General features: G+C 43.7%; 1 protein-coding gene across 1 annotated transcript; it reads left to right on the top strand.

Annotated features, from left to right (window-relative positions):
• The first annotated feature begins 464 nt into the window (after window positions 1-464).
• LOC137428634 (uncharacterized) lies at window positions 465-23,045 on the top strand. Its single transcript, XM_078777286.1, has 8 exons — window positions 465-521; window positions 3,009-3,159; window positions 5,616-5,864; window positions 5,955-10,688; window positions 14,452-14,697; window positions 21,032-21,063; window positions 21,299-21,913; window positions 22,052-23,045. Exons 1-8 carry the CDS (start codon window positions 465-467, stop codon window positions 22,898-22,900), a joined length of 6,933 nt encoding a protein of 2,310 aa, XP_078633412.1. The 3' UTR covers window positions 22,901-23,045.
• Window positions 23,046-24,042: the final 997 nt, after the last annotated feature.

Below are 24,042 nucleotides of genomic sequence, written 5' to 3'. Positions count from 1 at the left end.
GTATGTATGTATGTATATATATATATGTATATATGTATGTATGTGAATATGTATGTATACATATTATGCTTGTCAAAGACAACCAAGGATAATAAGCAAAGAGCTCCACCCTCGACCATGTTCACTGCAATCACTATGATGTTTCCAACACATCGACCTGAGAAATAAATTTGATATGCTTTTTTTTGTGGGAGTCAACCAGAATACAGAATCTCCACCAAAAGGTCTCGTCACCTCCACAAGATGCAGATAAGGATGTGGAATTGGGCGGCGCCATCAGGCAAGTGCCAAAAATGCGAGCGGCTCCCAGAAAGCTTCGATTAAATGTTTTCGAGTCAAACAAACATTTGCGAGATGCTGTTTGACCCGCTTTGTGAACGCAAAACAACGTTGATAAAATGCCGGTGTCGTGCCCTCTCGGGGTATAAAAGCGGCATCGGGGCAGGGAGGCTGCATAGCACTAGATGCATCAGGCTGGGAGGAGGAACCTTGAGGAAACGAGAAGGTACCACTACCCCGAGGTAAGGGTGTCCATCATCGGGTCTGCTTGTTACTGTTGGCATCTCCACGGAAGACCTTAACACAATGTCGTTGCACAATACCGACTCCCCCTGTGTATTTTGTATTTAGTTAACGATACTGAGGGGGTGCTGCCCACAAAGTGGAAACTTTCCAAAGTCAGCGCAAGTCATCCAAAATGCTTCCTCGTGATATTCCTCACAATGTACTAACGGTGGCACATTACAAAGCATAAACAATCTAAAGAAACATAATATTTTACTTTTTCATGTCAATTGAATTTTCTTTCAATTTCTACGATAATCCAAAGGTAATTTGCTGATGTTGCTTTTGTAGACTCTCCATGGGGTCCAGGACACCTCGGCTATGTCACCTCTGCCTGTTGCTGACCATCCACTTCATCCTCGTCTGGAACACTGAAGCTAACGTTGTAATCGGTAGGAAGTTTGCAAATCTACAAACTTTCAATAGCTATCTCAAGCTATTCAAATCCCCTGAAATCATTTCCTGTAAAGTTGCTTGCAGGAACCTCAGTCATATGTCCTTTCGTCGATTTAAATTAAGCCGGCTGTCCACATAAGTGTGATGTTTTTGCCTCTTGTGCAAGCTCCGTAAACCTCCTTAAAAGACTGAATGGGATTTTTAGGTGAAGTGTTATGAGAAGTCGATATTTGGAAATTAAAATACAGTGTAATGGGGTGTAATTGTAAGATAAGCATGTTGGACCAAATTGCCTCTTCTTGCATCTGTTTCCTTGTGCATAACATAACATAACATAACATAACATAAGCAATGCTAAGAGTAACAGAATGGCAGTTGAAAATTCTCTTGAAATCTACATAATTACCCTAACCAGAGGATTTGGGTCCATTTGTTTGTTTGCTTGTCTGTCTGTCTGTCCACACGAAATGTGCTAACCTAAGGTAGGCCACAAATGCCACCTGGTGGTCGCCAGTATTACACGTTATCAGTACTAAAAACAGTAGGTTTACTGTTTGGAGTGATTTTCAATATTGTTTCACTGCCAGTCCGATAGACAGACTGAAACAATTACCTTAGTCCTCTGTGCGCATGATCACTTGGGACAAGACTCCGTCCAATTTGCGAAATTAAGAGCCAAAGTGCTAAGTTCCAGGTTTGTGTTCCGATTCGTGTTCCAATTCGTGTTCTTCAGTGAGTGTTATGGTATAAAATGCAATTGAAATTACATAGTTCCTTGATCACTGATGTCTGTCAGATAGACAGGCAGACTAAAGCAATTGCTCAACCCCACTTTGCGCTAACCATGGGGTAATTTAATATATACGATTAGAATGTGAGTACATCTATAAAGTATGTACTATTTCAATGGGAGCACGTCTATAAAGTACATACTATTAGAGTACAGGTGTGTATATAAAGAGTGTGCAATTAGAATGGAAGTAAATCTATAAAGTAAATACTACTAGAGTACAGGTGTATATAAAGTATGTACAATTAGAATGTGAGTATGTCGATAAAGTATGTACAATTAGAATGTGAGTATGTCTATAAAGTATGCACAATTAGAGTGTGAGTTTGTCTATAAAGTATGTACAATTAGAATGTGAGGATGTCTATAAAGTACGTACGATTACAACATGAGCACGTCTATAAAGTACATACTACTAGAGTACAGGTGTGTATATAAAGTATGTACAATTAGAATGTGAGTATGTCTATAAAGTATGTACAATTAGAGTGAGTATGTCTATAAAGTATGTACAATTGGAATGTGAGTCTGTCTATAAAGTATGTACAATTAGAATGTGAGTATGTCTATAAAGTATGTACAATTGGAATGTGAGTCTGTCTATAAAGTATGTACAATTAGAATGTGAGTATGTCTATAAAGTATGTACAATTGGAATGTGAGTATGTCTATAAAGTATGTACAATTGGAATGTGAGTCTGTCTATAAAGTATGTACAATTAGAATGTGAGTATGTCTATAAAGTATGTACAATTGGAATGTGAGTCTGTCTATAAAGTATGTACAATTAGAATGTGAGTAAGTCTATAAAGTATGTACAATTGGAATGTGAGTATGTCTATAAAGTATGTACAATTAGAATGTGAGTATGTCTATAAAGTATGTACAATTAGAATGTGAGCATGTCTATAAAGTACGTACGATTACAACATGAGCACGTCTATAAAGTACATACTATGAGTACAAGTGCATATATAAAGTACTGTATATACAATTACAATGTGAGTACATCTATAAAGTACATACTATGAGAGTATGAGTGCACATATAAAGTACTGTATGTACAATTAGAATGTAAATAGGTGTATAAAGTACATACTAATACAATGTGAGTAAGTCTATAAAGTATGTACAATTATAAAGTATGTATGTATATATAATATGTATATAAAGTAAGTCCTGGCGAGGGTCTGCAATCTCTTATTGCTGTTTCTATCGTTACTATACTGTATTTGTTCACTATGACCGAATTCTCCAGTATCTAAAGCCGATGGAGCAGCTTGTATTACAAGCACAGCAAGAGACATCAATGTACTTTTATGTGAATAACAAAGACACTGACAAATCATTACACTGCAATGGATTTGAACCAGGGGTTACAGCAGTGCAAAGCAAGTGCTCAGATGGGAGTGAGAAACAGGTTGGCCAAAATCTTATTGACTATGGTTGAAGCAAGGTGGGATGAGAAGTATGAAAACCAACATCGCTCGTGCGTTTTCATTTGCACAGTTTCACTTAAAAACTTCACAAAAAAAAAAAGGTTTGGGCCTGCAAACATTTCTCATGAGATCCAGTGAGATTCTTGCAATAGTTATACCAGGTCTCACGAGAAATCACAGATTCATAGAAGGGAATATTGATTTGCAAAGGAGTTTTTGTTCCATCCACCCTTTTTTCCCCCCTCAAATAGTTTCCAAACACTTTTGTTTTAATGATGACTCTTTTATATATTTTTTATATGTTATATATTTTTGACTCTTTTTTTTTTTTTTTTTTTTTTGGGGAAATATATATTTGACTCTTTTTAATATATTTTTTTTTAATACATTTTTCACCTGCTGCTTCCTTACTTGACGCTGAGCATTTGAAAAGGAGAGAAAAGGAGAGTTTGGTCCATTCGCAAAGCCAAAGCGAACGGCTTGCGAGTACGGTAGAACCCCCCCCTCTATTTACATGAAATGGTTTGGTCCATTCGCAAAGCCAAAGCGAACGGCGAACGGCTAAATCGCCATAGCTCGGTAACTACTTCTCCGATTAATATGAAACCTTGAAAAGGCACATCCTCAGGTCCCCAGCAATATACCTGGCAAGTTTCAAGTATATCGGACCATGGACAAACAGCCATAGGTTGGTAACCATTGCACAGGCTTGATTGGACTATAATGGCCTCCACCTCTGTTGAAGTTCCTTGTACGGTCCTTGTAATGAATCGTAACCAATAAATGTGCATGTGCATTTTTTCCCCACAATGCAAAGCAGCACGTACCTTGCAAAACTGTCTTAGGTAGTGTGACCTTTTGGACAACATTGTACTACCGGCTTTTATCCAACACAACGTTGAGGGCCATCAAGTCTACCATCATGGCAATGCACCTTGACATACTACTTTGTACGTTAGGAATGTTTGTGAGATCTTGAATTGGCTGGTATAGGCCGCTGCAGGTCCCCTAATCCAGAAAGGCTTCTGTGACTTCAATCGGAGTCTGGGAGGATTCAGTAGCTCTTCGTGGATTGGCAGCATACAAGTACACTATTTATATCACACTCAACGTACACCAACATTTGGTAGAGTGCTAGTGACAATGTCAACCTGTGAGATCTCCAAAAACAAGCGTTACGCCTAGGTCCCCCGTCGGTGAAGTGATGTGAGTTGACAAAGTGGAAGACGCAAGGCGGCCATCTTGGATTTTGACGTGGCGACCCAATTTTCAATAGCGTTCTTCCTTATGTGTAGATACACCCACACACCAGATTATAAGTTGGTAGTTCGCTTATTTTTCAAGATATTCCGCTCACAAGGTTCAGACATACATGGCGGCGGCCATCTTGGATTTTGACGTGGCGACCCAATTTTCAATAGCCTTCTTCCTTATGCCTAGATACACCCACACACCAGATTATAAGTTGGTAGTTCGCTTATTTTTCAAGATATTCCGCTCACAAGGTTCAGACATACATGGCGTCAGACATACATGGCGGCGGCCATCTTGGATTTTGACGTGGCGACCCAATTTTCAATAGCCTTCTTCCTTATGCCTAGATACACCCACACACCAGATTATAAGTTGGTAGTTCGCTTATTTTTCAAGATATTCCGCTCACAAGGTTCAGACATACATGGCGTCAGACATACATGGCGGCGGCCATCTTGGATTTTGACGTGGCGACCTAATTTTCAATAGGGTTCTTCCTTATGCCTAGTTGCACCCACACACCAAATTAGAATTCGGTCCTTCGCTTACGCACGCACGCACAGACGGACGCACACACGGACGGAGGGGAAAACCATAGTCCCCCTTTCGCTCCGCGGTGCGACGGGGGACAAAAAGTTGCAAATTAATTACCCTGCGAGTTTCTTCTCTTCTTCAATATGAATGCATATTGAATTTTCTTCTTCAATATGCATCTTCAATATGCATCTTCAATATGCATCTTCAATACCAGTAAAACATTCTTTCAACTAGGACGGCACTCAGTAGAGAGCATACCTCCGCCAGGTGAACTGTTTACGTTTTGTATCCTAGAGTAGACCAAAAAATCACAATACAGAATCACATTTAATCAAAATCATCCGTGCACAACCTTTTGACATATCCTGCTATGTATCGTTTTGGCCCTATCTCTCCCTCCCAATGGTGAAGAATCCCTTTAAAAAATGAGTGTTTGATGTAGTTTCACAGCAACTTTTCTTTTGTGCAAAATAATTAATGAATTGAAGTACATTCATAGTTATTTTAATTACTATCTGAAGTGCCAAGTTTGAAATTGTTTTTTTTTTCTTTACTGTATCATTATTTATCCTGTTTGATACACTTAAAGAACAAGTTTATAATGAGTCGGATATTTGCCTTCTTTTCTCCTCCAGGAAATCTGAACAAAAACGATTTACCTGATCAGCAAAAACCAGGGCAAGTTGGTTTAAAGCATAAAAGATCCCATTACGGTTGCCATGGTTCTAAAGGAGGCATAGGAGAGCCAGGCGATCCAGGGTTCAAAGGCCCAAAGGGACCGACAGGTGATATAGGGCCACCAGGATGCGAAGGACCACCTGGTCCACCAGGGGATAAAGGTGACAAAGGTCGGTGTGGTTTCCCTGGTGAACCAGGAATTGAGGGCGACCATGGTTGTCCCGGATTATCTGGTGCAAACGGACAAAAGGGAGATAAGGGAATCATAGGTCCAATTGGCCCTACGTGCCCTCCAGCATCACCTGGGGATACAGGAGATCCTGGAATACCTGGAAGTCCTGGACAAACGGGAGAAAAAGGAGACACTGGATGTGATGGGGAGCCAGGCATACATGGACCACCAGGCAGTTGTGGAGTAATGGGTTCTCCTGGATTGAAAGGAGCATTTGGAGATATTGGTCCACAGGGATCTACAGGCATTAAAGGAAATCCTGGATATTCTGGACCACAAGGACCAAAAGGAAAACCTGGAAGTCAAGGAAGCACTGGGCCATGTGGTCCTCATGGAGAGAAAGGAGACAGTGGTGATTCAGGACCTCCTGGTGGTGCTGGACAACCAGGAGAAAAAGGAGAAACTGGAAATACAGGAATACCTGGCAATGTTGGACAGCCTGGTGAAAAGGGAGATTATGGAATTCCAGGAAGTCCTGGTGCAGTTGGATATCCAGGAGAAAAGGGTGACAATGGGGATAAAGGGCACTGTGGGATGACTGGTGCCCCTGGACCAAAGGGCCATCAAGGCGATGCAGGATATGATGGCACTCCTGGTATCAAAGGGGAAATTGGTGATCAAGGTCCTCCAGGATATAATGGAAGCCCTGGACTAACTGGAGTGAAAGGAGAAATTGGAAATACGGGATATCCTGGAAGCCAAGGGTTGTCTGGAGAAAAAGGAGATGCAGGAGATACTGGATTTCCTGGTGGTGTTGGGCCACCTGGAACAAAAGGAAAAGTAGGAATTATAGGTGCACCTGGACAAAAGGGAGAACAAGGAAACCCTGGAATTTCTGGTGGAATGGGACCAACTGGTTTGAAGGGAGATGAAGGTGATGCAGGAACTCCTGGAGGAATGGGTCCCAATGGACAAAAGGGAGATAAAGGAGACATGGGATTTCCTGGAAGTCATGGAACACCTGGTGATAAAGGTGGACTTGGAGATACTGGTTATCAAGGTGCTCCTGGTGCAAAGGGAGAACATGGTGAAGTTGGTATTCCAGGACAACATGGAAAAGATGGTTATCCTGGTGCAAAAGGACTGATAGGGGGACCAGGTTCTTCTGGAGGGAATGGTTTTCTTGGAGAAAAGGGAGAATCAGGAGATGCAGGGTATAATGGATCTCCTGGTTCAAAAGGAGAAAATGGAGATACAGGGTATCCTGGTAAACCTGGTAGTAATGGAATTCCTGGAAATAAAGGAGAACAGGGAGATTCTGGTCTTCCTGGAAGCAATGGGCTTCCTGGACCGAGAGGAGAAAAAGGAGACCAAGGATTTTCTGGAGCTCCTGGTGCTCAAGGACAAAAGGGTGATCACGGTGCACCTGGGCAACATGGGTTAAATGGAGCAGTTGGACTGAAAGGAGATCAAGGACATGCAGGAATACATGGAGCAAATGGGATACCTGGAGAGAAAGGAGAGCAAGGACCAATGGGAAACAATGGACCTTTAGGACCAAAAGGTGATGATGGAAGTTCAGGAGTTGATGGAAATCATGGAAGTCCAGGAACAAAGGGAGATCAAGGATTACCAGGAATTCCAGGATCACCCGGTTTAAAAGGAGATCAAGGATCATCAGGACCTCCTGGTAGTCTTGGAGCTAAAGGAGATATTGGAAGTATGGGTGCTCCAGGAGAAAAAGGAGATATGGGCTTCTTTGGCCATTCAGGGGAAAAGGGAGACCAGGGTGAGCCTGGCTATCATGGTAGTCCTGGATCAATGGGAGCAAAAGGACTTATGGGGGAAGCAGGTGTTCCAGGAGGCAATGGCATACCTGGATCCAAAGGTGAGCAAGGAGATTCGGGGTTACCTGGAGCCATGGGGGGTTCTGGAGCAAAGGGAGATGCTGGAAGCCCAGGATATTTTGGGCAAAAAGGTGAAATGGGTGGCACAGGAAACCCTGGTAATGCAGGAGCACCAGGACTGAAAGGAGAAAAAGGAGAAGGGGGAGTTCCTGGAAATATGGGTTTATTAGGCCAGAAAGGAGAGCAAGGACTTCTTGGTTTAACTGGAGGTATGGGACCAATTGGGTCCAAAGGAAACCAAGGAGGTAATGGAATAAATGGAGCCATGGGTGCAACAGGACAGAAAGGAGAAATAGGAGACACTGGAACTACAGGAGCACCTGGCCTTTCAGGGAGTATGGGACCTCAAGGAGCAAAAGGAGATTTTGGAAGTGAAGGCCAACCCGGACAATCAGGACAAAAAGGTGACGAAGGAGATTATGGTGCTCCAGGAAGAAATGGAGTCCCTGGACAGAAAGGAGAGCAAGGTCAACCAGGAATATCAGGCCACAATGGAGCACCAGGAGCAAAGGGAAATCAAGGTGATACCGGTGTAACAGGTTCACCAGGTGCTCTTGGTGTGAAGGGAACTATGGGAGATGCAGGTTTTTCTGGTAGTGTGGGTTCACCTGGAGAAATGGGAGACATGGGACCTGCAGGATATTTTGGTCACAAAGGTGAACTTGGGGCACCAGGAATTCCTGGAACACCTGGAGAGAAAGGAGAACAAGGAGCCATGGGATACCCAGGAGCCAAGGGAGACAGGGGAAGTGTTGGATTTCCAGGAGCAGCTGGACCTGCTGGAGAAATAGGAGAAAGAGGAAATACAGGAATGCCTGGTAATAATGGGTATCCTGGAGCAATGGGTGATAAAGGTAATGCTGGAATTCCTGCAGTGGGAAATCCAGGAGTAAAGGGAGAGCTTGGAATTCCAGGAAGTCCTGGTGTGGATGGTATTCCTGGTGAGCAAGGAGACACAGGAAGGCCTGGTTTTTCTGGAGCAAAAGGAAATCCTGGAAGCATGGGACCTCCTGGCACTAAAGGAAATATGGGTATTCCTGGCAATGTTGGAGAAAAAGGAGACCAAGGACTTCCTGGAATTCATGGAAGTGGTGGCTATCCTGGAATAAAGGGGGAAAGAGGAGATCTTGGTACATCAGGAGCCATTGGTGCTCCGGGTAGAAAAGGAGAACAAGGAGCTGTTGGAGCACCTGGTTCCAATGGCCAACAAGGAGCTCAAGGAGAAAAAGGAGGTTCTGGAAGTCCAGGTTACCCTGGAGTAAAAGGAGTACAAGGAGATTTTGGAGATGTTGGCCCAACAGGAGCACCAGGAATCACTGGAAGTATTGGACCACAAGGATCCCAAGGTCATAAAGGTGATTCAGGGATCATAGGACCACCAGGACAAAAAGGAAACAGTGGTGATGCTGGAATTCCTGGAGGTAGTGGAAATTCTGGTGATAAAGGGGATATAGGAGGTCCTGGATCTCCTGGGGCCACAGGAGACACAGGAAGTATGGGAGCTCCAGGAGCTAAAGGTGATCAAGGGGATACTGGCTATAATGGGGGAAAGGGAGATCAAGGAATTACAGGCACACCTGGAAGTCCAGGACAACTTGGACATAAAGGAGATGAAGGACCAACAGGAGCAACTGGGTCTCCAGGAGCAATTGGTGAGAAAGGAAATGTAGGTGCACCAGGACATACGGGTGCAACAGGAGCACAGGGACATTCAGGAGAGCCAGGGATATCTGGTGGTCCTGGAGCACCTGGTGCAAAAGGCAATACTGGAATCCCTGGTTTCTATGGTGCAAAGGGTGATATGGGATTCCCAGGATTAACTGGATCAAAGGGAGAAGCAGGAAATCTTGGATATCCTGGAGCAAAAGGTGACAAGGGAACAGTTGGAGCCCCTGGTGTCAATGGAGTTCCAGGAACACAAGGAGAAAATGGAGATGTTGGACAATCGGGAAGACATGGATTACCTGGTGCAAAAGGAGATCAAGGTGACACTGGATATCCTGGTAGTGCAGGAAGTCCTGGTCCAAAGGGAATCCAAGGTGCTCAGGGAGTTCTAGGAAATATAGGTTTACCTGGAATCAAAGGAGATAAAGGAGATTTGGGAGCCACAGGACAGCAAGGACAAAAGGGGGATACTGGTGCCAGAGGACACAATGGAGATGTTGGACCCATTGGACCAACAGGAGATCAGGGATACACAGGATCACCTGGTGAAACAGGGTCTATTGGAGCACCAGGCGCTAAGGGAGACATGGGCAGTGTTGGATATCCTGGTGCTAAAGGAAACAGAGGTGATACTGGTTCCCTTGGAAACAGTGGTACATATGGAGAGAAAGGTGACCAAGGTGCAACAGGATATCCTGGAAGTCCAGGTGGACCTGGAGCAAAAGGTGACAATGGGTTTCCTGGATCTCCTGGAACACCAGGGATAACTGGAGTCCCAGGTGACCAAGGACCACCTGGCTTGAGTGGAGATATGGGTCCTGTTGGTGCAAGGGGTAAATCTGGAGCACCAGGAGGTCATGGAGCCATTGGACCACAGGGGGAAAAGGGAGACAGAGGAGATACGGGATCGACTGGATATCCTGGCACAAAAGGAAATATGGGAATTGGAGGTCCTCAAGGTATTTCAGGTGATCAAGGCACAAAAGGTGACAGAGGAGCGACCGGACCTCCTGGGCATCCAGGACCAGTATGTCCAAAAGGAGAAACTGGGGCCCCTGGTGTTGGTGGACCAAATGGTGATGTGGGAGTTCCTGGATATATTGGACAAAAAGGAGACATGGGAGATGATGGAGACCATGGAAGTGCAGGAAGGCCAGGAGCCAAAGGACATAGAGGACCCAAAGGAGCCCCTGGACCCATTGGTCCACCTGGACTAAAAGGAGACAATGCACCTATCCCTGGGACACCAGGGCCAAAAGGAACAAAGGGAGATGTCGGCAATGAAGGTAAGCAGCAATACTAGTCACATATTTTTTATTTTAAAAAAGATACAGGTAATTGTTTGTGATTGGTCAATAGTATGTTACATGTCTGAAACAAACAACCACGGTCAGTTGCAGTGTGTTAGAAGCATTGGTATTTGTAGATGTAGGTTTCATTTATATGGTTGGTCGACGTATACCTTTGGAGTTTTGCTTAAACTGCGTCATCAAAGTTCTTCTACCATCAAGATTCCTGCAATAAACATAAACATATCAATTCTTCTACCGTCAAACATAGACGTATAACGTGTGTGTTTGTTGTTCCCACAACCCATCTGGTGTATCAGGTTCAACATGGAATAACAAAGATTTGATCATTCTGAAGAAGGAAATCCAATTGCATGCAACATACATTTTGGCTATCAAGAATGGTGAGTGATGACGTTTTCTCTCTGCTCGAGACCATCTACACATGACAAATGTAAATTGGTGTAACTTTGATTTATTGATTAACACACACACACGCGCACACACACACACACACACACACACACACACACACACACACACACACACACACACACACACACACACACACACACACACACACACACACACACACACACACACACACACACACACAACCCGTTATGCACCCCCCCCTCCCAGCCCCCCTTCCGCTTCACATCTTCATTCCCCCTTTCTCCTTGCTTCCTAACTCCCCACCTCTCCTCTACCCTTCATTCCATTCCCTTATGACTTATGTGCATGACACATTGATGCCTTTATTCATAAAACTAGCAGGTACCCGCGGAATATTCTGCGTAATGTAAAATGTCCCCAACCCCAACAGCAAGTGCTAAGCTCCACCTACCCAACCCCAAATCATGAAATCCCTACCACCACAACCCCAACAGCAAGTGCTAAGCTCCACCTACCCAACCCCAAATCATGAAATCCCTACCACCACAACCCCAACAGCAAGTGCTAAGCTCCACCTACCCAACCCCAAATCATGAAATCCCTACCACCACAACCCCAACACCAAGTCCGAAGCTCCACCCACCCAACCCCAAATCCTCAACTCCCCCAACACCAAGTCCTAAGCTCCACCCACCCAACCCCAAATCCTCAACTCCCCCAACCTCAACACCAACACCAAGTCCAAAGGTCCACCCACCCAACCCCAAATCCTCAACTCCCCCAACCTCAACACCAACACCAAGTCCTAAGCTCCACCCACCCAACCCCAAATCCTCAACTCCCCCAACCTCAACACCAACACCAAGTCCAAAGGTCCACCCACCCAACCCAAAATCCTTAACTCCCCCAACCTCAACACCAACACCAAGTCCAAAGGTCCACCCACCCAACCCAAAATCCTTAACTCCCCCAACCTCAACACCAACACCAAGTCCTAAGCTCCACCCACCCAACCCCAAATCCTCAACTCCCCCAACCTCAACACCAACACCAGGTCCAAAGCTCCACCCACCCAACCCTAAATCTTCAACACCCTACCCCGACAACACCAACACCAAGTCCTAGCTCCACCCACCCAACCCTAAATCTTCAACACCCTACCCCCACAACACCAACACCAAGTCCTAAGCTCCACCCACCCAACCCTAAATCTTCAACACCCTACCCCCACAACACCAAGTCCTAAGCTCCACCCACCCAACCCCACATTCTCAACTATCCCCCCAAAACCCAAAGTCCTCAACTCTCCCCCTTCCCCCACACAACCCCAAATCCTGTATTCCCCCCCCCCCCCCAAACCTCAAGTCCTCAACTCCCCCACCCCCAACCCCAACTCTCTACCTTCACCTCCCCATTTCTTCCCGTTCTTCAAAGAAGAGGGCATTCTTCCGTCATTGCATATTATTTCTTTATTACCTCACTTTATTTCCTCAAAACAGTGGGATATTTAACTCTTTCCACTCCCCTATCCACCTTATTATTATGTCATTACCAACTTCACATACAGTACTTCACTTCTCCATGGTGCAACATGAAAATTAAGTAACGACGAAACAACCGAGTTCCCAATCTCGCGATATTTTTCTAGACAGACAGACCCACAGATGTGACAAGCATATTATTATATACATAGCTCCGATCTGAGGACCCTTTAAATGAACACATGCTCCTCTTTATGGCTTTCTCCTGTTAAGACTATCGAACAGCAGATAACCTTTACATAACAAACTAGAGCGGCACTTAGTAGAGAGCACACCTCCACCTGGTTGGCCATATCACTCAATGGTGAAGATTCATTATAAAAATGATACAAGCCGGATCCGGATCTTTACCAAAATTGAATAGATTCTTCGTTTTCACCCACACAATCTGTCCAACAAGTTTCATCCGAATCCGTCCATAACTTTTTGTGATATCCTGCTATGTATCGTTTTGGCCCTATCTCCGAATGGTGAAGAATCACTTTTTAAATTATCGTAACCGGATCAGAATCCGGATCTTTACCAAAATTGAATAGATTCTTCGTTGTCACACACACAATCTGTCCAACAAGTTTCGTCCAAATCCATCAATAACTTTTTGAAATATCCTGCTATGTATCGTTTTGGCCCTATCTCCCAATGGTGAAGAATCACTTTAAAAATTATAGTAACCGGATCAGAATCCGGATCTTTACCAAAATTGAATAGATTCTTCCTTGTCACACACACACAACAGGTCCACCAAGTTTCATCCGAATCCATCCATAACTTTTTGAGATATCCTGCTATGTATCGTTTTGGCCCTATCTCCCAATGGTGAAGAATCACTTTTAAAATTATAGTAACCGGATCAGAATCCAGATCTTCACCAAAATTGAATAGATTCTTCCTTGTCACACACACAACCAGTCCAACAAGTTTCATCCGAATCCGGCCATAACTTTTTGAGATATCCTGCTATGTATCGTTTTTGGCCCTATGTCCCAATGGTGAAGAATCACTTAAAAATTAAATAATTCTCATATCCGAATCCATATTCAGATCTTCACCAAAATCGAATCGAATCGTCCTTGTCACACATTCAACCTGTCCAACAAGTTTCATCCAAATCCGTCGAAACCTTTTGAGATATCCCGCTATGTATACTTTTTGGCCCAATCTCCCAATGGTGAAGAATCACTTAAAAATTAAATAATTCTCATATCCGAATCCATATTCAGATCTTCACCAAAATCGAATCGAATCGTCCTTGTCACACATTCAACCTGTCCAACAAGTTTCATCCAAATCCGTCGAAACCTTTTGAGATATCCCGCTATGTATACTTTTTGGCCCCATCTCCAAATGGTGAGGAATCACTTAAAAATTAAATAATTCTCATATCCGAATCCATATTCAGATCTTCACCAAACTCGAATCGAATCGTCCTTGTCAGACACCCAACCGGTCCACCAAGTTTCGTCCAAATCCATCCACAACTTTTTGAGATATCCTGCTATGTATCGTTTTTGGCCCTATCTCCCAAAGGTGAAGAATCACTTTTAAAATTCTACTAGCCGGATCCGAATCCGGATCTTCACCAAAATCTAATCATTTCGTCGTTGTCACATACGCTACATCTCTGCCAAATTTTGCACGAATCCAGCCACAACGTTTTGAGATACGTTGTTCACAAACAAACAGACAAACAGACAAACGGACAAACGGACAGACAGGTGTGATAACATCACCTCCATCCACATTCGATAGCGGAGGTAATTATCGATTTATAAATCGACAGTCCAACTACGGTTGATGCTGCGTTCTCTTCTCCCCCATCACAGTGGTGTTCTTCAAGGACGGCAACAGTCCGACCATCAAGGAATTCATGCTGGTCGATTTTGAGGCATTTAACTTTGCAGGGGCAGTTGAATATTGCAGCATCCATGGCGGCTCAATCGCGGTACCCAGAAACAGGCTTGAGAACAACAACCTGTGCGGAGAGCTTCGGTTGCTGGACGTCAAGGCAGCGTACATTGGAGTGACCATCTCCGCAAGAGGCACGGCCCACGTGGTCGGAGCAGGGGGAAGTAAAGTGGTCGCCAATTATAATAACTTCCAGGGGTCTCTAACCTTGACTCACGGTTACCACTGTTTCCAAATCCTATCAGAAGGGCGATGGAATCCTGTCCCATGCTCCATATCCGGGTCATTCTTCTGCGAATTCCCAATCGCCAAAACGTACTTGGGTTGAAGAGGAAGCTTTGAAGGTCTTGTAAATGATGTGTACACCTTTTTAAGAGTTATTTGACGGTGTGGTTCTTCCCTTCCAGATTCATGCTTCCTTACCATCCAATTCCATGTGATCGATACCAAAAATGGGCATCGTTACCCCTGGCACCATCTCCGCTTGCGGAAACGCCATTAAGAGAACCCATTGCGCATTTATGCGCAAAAAGTTGCAAAAAGTTTGGGAAACCCATTTTAAAAAATAATAATAATAAAAATAATAATAATAATAATAATAATAATGCATCTCACTTGAAATGAACTGGAAACTTCATCTTCAGCAGACGTCTTGGCACCGGTCTCGCAAGTGGCCTTTTGTGTCTGCAATTAGAAAGTACGAAATATTATGAAACCAAGAACCCGACGACTTTACAAGCCGTGCTGTTTAATAGCAGAAAAGATGTCTTTGTATTTTGTGAATTTCATAATAATAATCCCACGTTCCATTGTAACATTTCCACCCATGCGCTTTAAGGGTAGCATTTTATGTTTTCGTGTTAGTGCTGAGCTGTCCGAAGTTTACAAATGTTAATATAGTGAATGTGCTACAGTGACAATAAAGCATGAAGTTTCAAAAGCAACGTCATTGTGCGAAATCTTCTTGTACCTACACCTGTGATTTAAGAAGGCAGGTGCGGTGCTCCCGAAGCAACCAGGTGGCAAGGATTGCACTGTGGGTTGGAGTGTTTGTGATTTGTTCAGAGTGCCAGAGATAAGTCGCCCACTCTTTGCGAAAAACGCATCGATGTCTCCAGCAACCAATCGTGATGCATGGGGTCCCTAGGGTGGCGTCTCATTGAAGGGACAGCATACTCGTTGATGCAACACCCTGCCTACACCTAGAACCTGCCTACGAGGCATTGGCCTGATAGTTTAGTGTCCGGTCGGGATTCAAACCCAGACCAGACAACTCAAAGGCGCTACCTCGAAGCTTTTCTGCCAGTCTATTTCCCACGTAAATGCCACGTGCAGAAATGAAGATGGAGTCAAGTGGGCAGCGAAGCAATATGAACCAGAATGGCACTCGGTAGAGAACATACCTCCGCCAGGCTGAACAGCTTATGTTTTGTATCCCACTGATAGGCCGGATCTGGATTCGGACCTGAACCAAAATCGAATCGGCTTGTTCTCGTCACCTAACCAACTCGTCCACATATTTTTGAGATATGGCGATATATTTCGTTTTTGGCCCAATCTCTCAATGGTGAAGAATCACTTAACACTTTCTATCTAGATACAAATCTTCACCAAAACCTAATCATTTCGTCCACGTCACATACGCTACATATCTGCCAAATTTTGTTCGAATCTGTCCACAACTTTTTGAGATATCTTGTTCACAGAAAAACAGACAGACAAACAGGCAGGGGTGAAAACAACCTCCAGCCACCTTCAGTGGCGGAGGAAAAAATTAATCAATTTAAATTTAATTTAATTATTAACATTAAATTAACACTTAATAAATCAAATAATTTAAATTAAATTAAAATTAAATTAAAATTAATTTTAAAATTCAATTTTTTTAAATTCAAATTAAATTCAAATTAATTTTAAAATTCAATTTTTTAAAATTAAGATTAAATTAATTTTTTTAAATTAAAAACACCAAAAAATAAAGTAAAAACCAAATAAAAAAGGGTAATTATATGATCAACGAAAAGACCAAGTCTGTTCAAATTTACAGATTGTTTGTATAATACACTAAACTCTGTACTAACTAGATTGGAGGCTCACGCTGACCAATGACATCACAGTCCGCCATCTTTGTTCACCCAAAAAGGAATCGCACCAGAACTCTCCATCACTGAATTCACACGCCAACCTTATTCGGGACTGTTCCAGAATAATCTGAGCCCCACATGCATAAAAGTTTTTTTTCTTGAAAATGAAATATTTTAAATCGTTTGCCCATGCTCAAACAAAATTACTAAATGAAAAATAAACAATACAAACAATGTGAACTTACAATAACAAAATATCCAGCAGTTTTGAAAGAGTCAAAACACTCAAGGGAAAAGTCAAAGTTGGTCAAGACGTGAAGAAATATATTGAACTTTATTTTGTTTATTAATTAATTGATTTTATTGAAGTGAAGTACAGTTAGGGTTAGGTACATTGCTTGTGGATTCAGCTGCAACACATTGAACATTTAGTCTAGTAGGAAGACTAGGTCCCCCTGCACCCCCCGGAGATATACTTCTAATCAGTGTTTCTAGATTGGAAAAAATGTGTAGAAAATGACTAGCTATGGCCCCAAGCTGAAAAAATGTCCCACATACCATTTTTATGCAAATTACTGCTGCCATTATCAAAAAAACGATTTTTGACATATCTCAGCCAATATTGCAGATAATTGAAAAATGAAGGTGTCTAGACCCATGTTTTGAAGGGCATAGATCATGATAGAACTATTCATAACATGATTACATGTGTCTATGGTATACTAGTATGCATATTAATGCTGTAATTACAAAATAATCAGTTTTACAAATGATAAGGATACGTTAATACTGCAGATAACTTAACATGGTACATAAGGGGTCTAAACCCAGGTATTTTCAAGGTTAAATGTCAACAAGATGCTCCTGAGTCTTGCATAGGGGCGGGACATTGGCAGTAACATTGGTACCACTCAACTTTTCTTCCCACCATTGACTTTGTATTGCGAGAGATTTTCACTTGCTTATTTAAAGGTTTCTCACCCAGCCCACGTAAAATCTACCAACTCCTGCTGTTAACTCCCAAACATATTTTTTTATGTTATCCAATCACAGTGCAGAAATGACAGACTAGAGATCCAAATTAGTGCTGCTATAGCTGCCATTTTACATTTCCATCCATGTAACATGCGCGCTCGCGCGCTCGTATCAATTGGTAATGTCGCGCGCTCGTATCAATTGGTAACGTTGATGTTATTGAATACCTCAGTTGAAAGTTCAGTCTTCCATTCCATCTGTGTGTTGTTCTTGGTATTCATCCTCCAATCTAGCCAGGTAAGATGCTAACTATAATGTTACTCACACTCTTGACTTCAGTTTCTGCATGAAATCATAAACAGGCAGAATAACAGCTGAGCCAGCTAGCACCATGTTAGCTAACGTTAAAGCTAGCCTCATCTATGTACAGTATGTTCCTAATGTCGGTGTAACTTAAACTTTTGTTAATGCCAAACATGAGACATATCTGTTGACTTCTGTATATGAATTGAACCAGAAAGAGGCACGACAGCTGAGCTAGCTACAGTAACTTAGCACAATGTTTCATTGGCCTAGATAGCTAACGTTAGTGTGGAAGAATTTAGATGTTTTAGCTATTAGCACTTTTGATGCCACTAAACATGGTTTAGTCAGCTAAAAAGTACCCTAGTGTAGAACATGACTCAGAACCTCTGTTACCTCACTGAAAACTCAGAGCCTCCTTTCACAGGCACTTTTAACATCATTCGTGATTTCTTATTTGTCATTTAACAGTGATGGTAGACATCGACAGCAAGCATGCCCAAAAGAAAACGGAGTGTAGAACCTGCAGCCCAAAGCTCTCCTTCATGTACCATCCATGTCTGATCATGGGGATTTCACGCCCCTCCGTAAAATTAAAGGATCTGCTTCAGAAAAACTGCAACTGCTTCAAAAGATCCGGGATAGACGTCTCAACCAACCGCATGACTCCCCATGTCGTATGCAATCAGTATGTGATCAGATCCCGGCAACTCTTCCTGATGACCTAGAAAGAGTAGGATATCACAGCAAGTGTTATAAGCACTTTGTCCGCCACTTTCATCGTCTGGGAGATGATACAGAACCAGGGCCATCAACCTCATCATGGCATCACTCTCCTCGTAAACCAGGAGGTTCTGCTGAACCCATCTTCCCGCCAGAGTGTATATTTTGTGAGAAAGTTGAGACCAAAGATGCTCATCGCAATACTGAGAGGCCTACAACCTTCCCATCCTTTAAAAACAAAGAAAATGCATGGGAGCAAATCGAAACACGGGCTGAGAAAATGGGTCTCTATCGACTCCATCGAAAGGTGAAAAACAAAGACCTCTTTGCATGTGAGGCCAAACACCATCCGTCATGTTTTAAAGCTTTCCGCACAGCATTCTACAACTATGAGCGTGCGATTCACAGAGCCGAAGCACCAAAGGAGCAGGCTTGCATGTCAGCCGCCCATGAAAAGGCATTCAACTCAGTACTGGAACACATTCAAACCCAGGTCATCCAGCAGAATAAAGTTCTACAGCTTTCTTCCTTGCGCTTGCTCTATGTCGAGGAACTGAAACTGAATGGATATGAGAACTCAAATTATCGGTCAGAGAAACTACTGAAACGCCTACAGAATGACCCAATCAAGGAGCATATCCACTTCACGAAGGTTGATCATGACAAATGTGATGTCATTTCTTTCTGGCTTGTGCACAGCTCAAACATAACAGTTTCCAATGCTCTCGCACGAGCATTCACACTCGGAAGCACAAACAAGAACCAAAATGTTGCCCTCCAACTTCGCCAGGGTATTCTACAGGCTTTCAGAGAGTGTAAAGACCAACCATGGCCACCAACAGCTGAAGACATGGAGCTCAATCCTGAAGACATCCTACCTCCAGACCTTGTCCGCTTTCTCAGCGTGCTAATGACTGGCAAGGAGGGCATCGAGACAGAAAAGGTGAAGCGTCTGGTCTTCTCCATTGGACAAGATCTGTGCCGTGCAGTGTCAGATGGAAAATGGAAGTTACCAAAGCACATTCTCCTCTGTGTGACTGTAAGGCACCTGTTCCGAAGCAAACAGCTCACCACAATACTACACAGGCTTGGACACTCTGAGAGCTACGATTTCGCCTTGGAGTTGGAAACTGCTCTCGCCAAGGTCCTGGATGAAGTCTCAACTTATCGTACACCACAAATTGTGACAGGAGAGGGCAACCTTGTATTCCACTGTGAGTGGGACAACTTGAATAAAACCACTACCAGTGTGCACGGCAGCAACATTGTAAACAGTGCTGGAGGAATCATGGTGCAGGAGGTCAAGCCCGGGTTCGAGAGCAGCAAGGACTGAATGCTACCTACCATCAATAGGTCACAACAGCGTAGCCTGAAGGTCGACACACCAAAAACTCTCCCACCCTTGCACTTTACTCGCGTTGGCCCGAAGTTCCCTGAAGGCTCATCATTCACACCGCCAGCAGAGAATGACACAGTCTATGCCACTACGATGCAAGAGTACTACATCTGGCTCTTCATCAGATACATCGGAAGCTGTGGCCTGCAGCCTGTGCCTGGGCTAGGGGGTTTCACCTCTGCAACTGGTTCTCCCCCACCCAGCAAATCAACAGTCGACTACTGCACGCCTATCCACCAACCGATCACAGACAACGCAGTTGTTCGTGAGCTACTGAAGCGTTCCGAGGCAGCAACTGCTGAGGTGGGTCAGAGATGGGTCCTGAATACATTTGATCTGGGTGTCTGCATGAAAGCCCTTCCCATCATCTGGCGCTGGCCAAATGAATTTGCTAGTCATGTAGTAACGATTGGACCCTTCCACACATCCATGAACTACATCGGGATGCTCACTGGACACAAGATGCGTGGTTCTGGATATGCAGAGATTCTCTTTGAGGCACAACTAGTAACAAGTGGATCTCTCAAAGGTGTTCTCAGTGGAAAGGCCTACGCAAAGTCCCTCTTTTGCCTCAAAACAGTGTGTGAGGCAATGGAGAGGCTGTTGATGGAGAGATTCACTGAGGAGGAGAACATCATGATCTCTGACCCTGCTGTGCTTCTCAGAATGACCCAGTCTTGCAACCGAGAGCACCTCGATGAAGCCCTCAAAGACCCCTCAACTCTACTCCTCATCAAAAAGTACCATGCCTTTGAGGAAAAGGTGCGCAAGGGCCACCTGGGGAAGACAGCTGCCTTCTGGATGTCGTTCATTACCCACTGCCATCTTGTCTTCATGCTCCTCCACTCTGTGAAGACCAACAACCTCCAGCTGTTTCACAAGTGTAACGGAGAGATGGCAGATATCTTCTTCGCCTTTGACGGACACAACTACTCCAGGTTTGTGTAGCATACATGGTAAAATGTATAACCATCACTGAGTAGATTTTAATTGATACTTGGGTTCATGTATTATGAGGGAAGATCACACTAACATCCTCACAGGGCAAGGTAAGGATGTAATCCAATACCCAAGTGCTTTTGTATTTTATGTTGTATTTTTAAATGGCGTCCTGTACATGCTATATTGAGATACAAGATTGAACTCCAAATTTGTTTATTAAAGACAGTGCACATCAATGAACAATGTAAAGATTGTAAATATGCCAATTTATAGCACATGAATAATTTTCACCTGTAGTCCTTCCTGTAGTACATATCAACCAATCACCATTTATCATTCCAGGTCATCCAGTATCAGGAGCAAAGCAACCTTGCATTCCTGCTCCTTGTCAAGTCTCAGAGTCAAGATGAGCCATTAGACCTGGGAGAACTCATGAAGTACTGCCTGATGCCAGTGCCTCCTAGCCTTGGGACACCAGATGGGTTCTTCTGCAAAACCAACAAAGCCTCCATTCTGCACTACCTTTTAGAGGACACCACACCACAAGATCTGCAATACCCCAAGGATGCCCTGTTCATCCAGGATGGAATGGCGCTGCTGCATACCCTTGCCAACCTTCCCCCAACATGTGGTGAGATATGCTTGCAGGTGCTTGATCAGATGGTGGCCAAGCAGCACTTTCTGTTCTCCACTGACAGTTACCATCCTGAGTCAATCAAAGCGCAGGAAAGGCTGAGGCGGGGCAGCTCAGAGAAGATCATTCTGGCTGGACCAGCAACCAGGAAGCCATATGACTTCAAAATGTTCCTTGCAAATGACGACAACAAAAAGCAGATGTGCCAGCTTCTTCTGAAAGTGTGGAGTGGACAAGAGGCAGCTACCAGGCTGGAGAGAACAGAGATGGCTGTGCTGATCGTGGAGGGGAAGGCCCACCAACTTGCCTCAACGAATGGCAAGGTAAAATTGAAAGCCCTTCGTGAATGGCGATTCAATTTGTAATTTTTCCTGAAAAAAAGGTGATTACCTGTGATGTTTGTCTAGATCTGAAACTGGCAGTGACTGGTGATTGAAATGCGGTGCCTTTTTGTGTTTCAGGTCGAGGTACGTGAACTCCCCACGATCTACAGCAACCAGGAAGAGACTGATACCAGGGTGGTTCTGTACCTCCATCATGCTGCTACCATCGGATACAAGAACGCTGTAGTCAGAACACCGGACACAGACATCCTCCTGATCCTGCTCCACCATGCCCACAACATCAAGCTGACGGTGTACCTGGATACAGGGTCAGGGAAGCATCGCCAACTTGTCAACGTCTCTGAGCTGGCAGAATCCCTGGGAGAGGACTACTGTGCCACTCTCCTGGGGTACTATGTGTTCAGCGGAGAAGACTGCACCAGTGCCTTCAAAGGGAAGGGAAAAGTCGGGCCCTTGAAAAAGCTGGAGAAGAATCCCAGGTTTCACAGGGCATTCGGTGAACTGGGTGACAACTGGGATGCCAACCCTGAGGTGGAGAGGCAGTTAGAAAAATTCACCTGTGTGATGTACGGCCAGAGTCGCGAGTCATCAGTGGACATTGTCCGTGCCAAGCTGCTACGAAAAATGGTGGGAGAGGACAAGACCCTCACATCCAAGTCCAAGGTTGATCTGGCTCGCCTTCCTCCATGCCAGTCTGCCCTGAAGCCGCACATCCAGCGTGTGAACCACCGCGTAGCATTGTACAAAAGAGCCGATCAACCTATCATCGAAAAGCCAAAACCTTATGAGGAGCAAGGATGGATAAGGACTGATGAAGGACTGTTGAAACCAATGTGGTCCAGTGGTCCCATCCTACCAACCTCACTGGTGGATCTTCTGAACACAGGAGAGCACGAAGAGGAGGAGGAAGAGGAAGGAGAAGAAGAGTTTGACTCTGACGATTTCGATGAAAATGATGATGACTGACTCAGTGTAGAATCACTAATGCTAATGATGTTTATCTAAAACAAGCAAGAGAAGAGTGGTCACATTGAGTGCTAGGACTATTTTGACAGTTGTAATATTTAGAAAAATAAAACTTTGTGTTAACGTCTGTGTAGACGGACCTTAATATGAGTCTATTATTTCGTAAAACTGTGATTATTTTGTAAATAAAGCACTAATTAGCATACTAGTATACCATAGACACATGTAATCATGTTATGAATAGTTCTATCATGATCTATGCCCTTCAAAACATGGGTCTAGACACCTTCATTTTTCAATTATCTGCAATATTGGCTGAGATATGTCAAAAATCGTTTTTTTGATAATGGCAGCAGTAATTTGCATAAAAATGGTATGTGGGACATTTTTTCAGCTTGGGGCCATAGCTAGTCATTTTCTACACATTTTTTCCAATCTAGAAACACTGATTAGAAGTATATCTCCGGGGGGTGCAGGGGGACCTAGTCTTCCTACTAGACTAATTGTATTAAAACAACTTACAGTATCAAACTGAACTTTTAAAAACACAATACACAAAGTGTTGTATTACCACTTGGTGCCACGTGACCCCAAAAAGTTTGATAGCGAGAGTTGGCACGTTGCCATGGAAAGCGGAGCTCCAAAGCAAAGGACCGAAGCGAGTGTTTAACTCTCTAACACGAGTTTATTTGGCATCATTTGCTGGAGGTGCAGCTCTACCACCGATACAATGCCCACTGCAGGTTGTAACTTGTAATTTGTTTAGGATGCCGGCGATAGCTCGCCTACTCTTCATGAAGGGCCCATGGCATATTCAACGTCCAGCAACGAATGCTGTGAGCAGGACGCCTCGTCTAACGTCTATGCAAGGAACGGCACACACATTGATGCCTTTTAGGTAATAAAAAGAAAGAATATTCAGTCAGTAGGTTTTCACTTGTGAACAAGATCAAGCTGCAGTAATGAACTGTTTATGAAGTACCAGGCTATGCTTCTCTAAATTAATAAACCATTCTACTAAGACGTTTGTCTTCTGTCCCTTCAGTTATTTGTTCAATTTTTAGAAACACACACATTAACAAACACACATACACACAAACACACACAAACACAAACACACACACAAACACAAACAAGCACAC

This window comes from Myxine glutinosa, chromosome 5 (genome assembly GCF_964187855.1).
Source record: "Myxine glutinosa chromosome 5, kmMyxGlut1.1, whole genome shotgun sequence".
Lineage (NCBI taxonomy): Eukaryota > Metazoa > Chordata > Myxini > Myxiniformes > Myxinidae > Myxine > Myxine glutinosa.
Note: the sequence above shows the minus strand (reverse complement) of the source record. Positions and strands in the feature narration are given on the sequence as shown.

What these genes read in the sequence shown, in the direction of transcription:
- LOC137428634 (XM_078777286.1), top strand. Translation starts at nt 465, where the DNA reads ATGCATCAGGCTGGGAGGAGGAACCTTGAGGAAACGAGAAGGTACCAC. An exon ending in AAGCAAGTGCTCAGATGGGA is followed by an intron (nt 3,160 to 5,615) that starts GTGAGAAACAGG and finishes TTTCTCCTCCAG; the next exon opens with GAAATCTGAACAAAAACGAT. An exon ending in GGGAGATGTCGGCAATGAAG is followed by an intron (nt 10,689 to 14,451) that starts GTAAGCAGCAAT and finishes CCCCCATCACAG; the next exon opens with TGGTGTTCTTCAAGGACGGC.